General features: G+C 33.7%; 1 protein-coding gene across 1 annotated transcript in view; it reads right to left on the reverse strand.

Annotated features, from left to right (window-relative positions):
- Window positions 1-1,567, reverse strand: part of LOC117115237 (NMDA receptor synaptonuclear signaling and neuronal migration factor-like) — a 9,608-nt gene that overhangs the window by 5,775 nt on the left and 2,266 nt on the right. The window contains exons 3-4 of the mRNA XM_033258962.1: window positions 1,224-1,350; window positions 225-293 (exon numbers count right to left, since the gene is read on the reverse strand). Coding sequence (XP_033114853.1) covers window positions 225-293; window positions 1,224-1,350 — 196 coding nt within the window. The remainder of the gene's footprint in view (window positions 1-224; window positions 294-1,223; window positions 1,351-1,567) is intronic.

Consider the following 1,567-nt stretch of genomic DNA (forward strand, 5'->3'; position numbering starts at 1 on the left):
TGTGTATAAGAGACAGATATATATATATACATATATATATGTATATATATATATATATATATATTCTAGTTAGGTTTGCTGCGTGGATAAATAATAAAACAATAAAAAATAACACGCACACAATGTTAATATTATTTATCTATTTGTATATATATATATATATATAAGTTTATTTAGATAATATCAAATTAATCATGTACTGTATATATAACCAAGCTACTTACCTTTGTATAACAATAGCCATTTCATTTTCTTTCTTCCTTTGCTGCCTTTCTTGATGTCCTCTGTAAACTCTGTTGATATAAAATTCAAAATTACTACGAGTTCGTACCATACTGGAATACATCGTCTTTTGACATTCTACGACAGTTGACGACCGTTGGACGGCGTTCGTAGGGATCGCCGAGCGATGGAAGGTGGGAAAATTTCCCACGATTGCGGATCTTTGGAAATTAGTTGGCATCGTTACTCCAGCACGAGACAAGACAGAAGAATTAGATCGCGATTGTAAATTCCGGGTCATCGTCACGTTATTGCTCATAATTAATCTGAATATCCCTGATGGATAACTGATGTCTATGCTTCCAAGCTATCCAAGCTACTCTTAATATATTTCACCAACTACTATTTTTATCGTTTCAGTATATAAAAAGTCGCTTAGCAACACAATATCGTGCCTTATCAATAGTTGATGGATTTCTTAACACAATGTGCGTGTCGCGTGTAACATCGTTATTTCTCTTTTGTGTGTGTGCGTCCCTAATAAAGATTTCTATTATGAATTATGTTTACCACAATGAATGGTTCATACTTATCAATACGCAATTGTTCGTGTTTGTATTATATGTGGGCAACTTTTATTAGATTAACGTGACAATGATACTAGTATTATACCTTAGGGGCGCTCTAACAAAATTCGGAAAGGAAATGTATACTAATTAATATTTGTTTTCAACTGTAAATACTTATGTTCATACATTGATGGTATTTAATTACTACACCTTCTTCGATGTTTTGTTTGGACATGCACCTGGAATTATATTTGTCCAGCATATTAAATTTCGATTGTTATTTACTATATCGGCAAAACCACTAGGCCAACATGTACACATTTTCTCACCATATGTGGATAACAAAATGAACACTATTTATTTCGAGAAAACATGATGCCTGATCACGGAATGGTGCAATTTCTGACGTAAACGTAAACTTCGAAACATTACCTCTGTATCATAACGGCTGCATCCTTTTCCGATGGCCTTTTCTTCAATGCGGATGGGAATGTTCCATTTTCTCCAGGGGGATTTGTAGCCGCATCGATAGTTACCGTTGTGGGCGGACGTCCAGCATCTTAAGTGGTTTAAAACAAATGATTTCATGTAAAATAATAAACATTATAATTCAAAAATTGTTTGTAATGTTGTATGAATTATGAAACTGGTTGACTTAGGCCTATGTGAATTTAGTTCTAAATAAGATAGGCCTTAAGTCAGAAGTTGAAGTATACACAAACGCTATCTTCTAGTAATCATTCATTTCATCTCTCATCCGGCATTCACATCTGTAC

The sequence above is a fragment of the Anneissia japonica genome, unplaced genomic scaffold (genome assembly GCF_011630105.1).
Source record: "Anneissia japonica isolate Jap-2015-1 unplaced genomic scaffold, ASM1163010v1 scaffold288291_len444093_cov181, whole genome shotgun sequence".
NCBI classification, from domain to species: Eukaryota; Metazoa; Echinodermata; class Crinoidea; order Comatulida; family Comatulidae; genus Anneissia; species Anneissia japonica.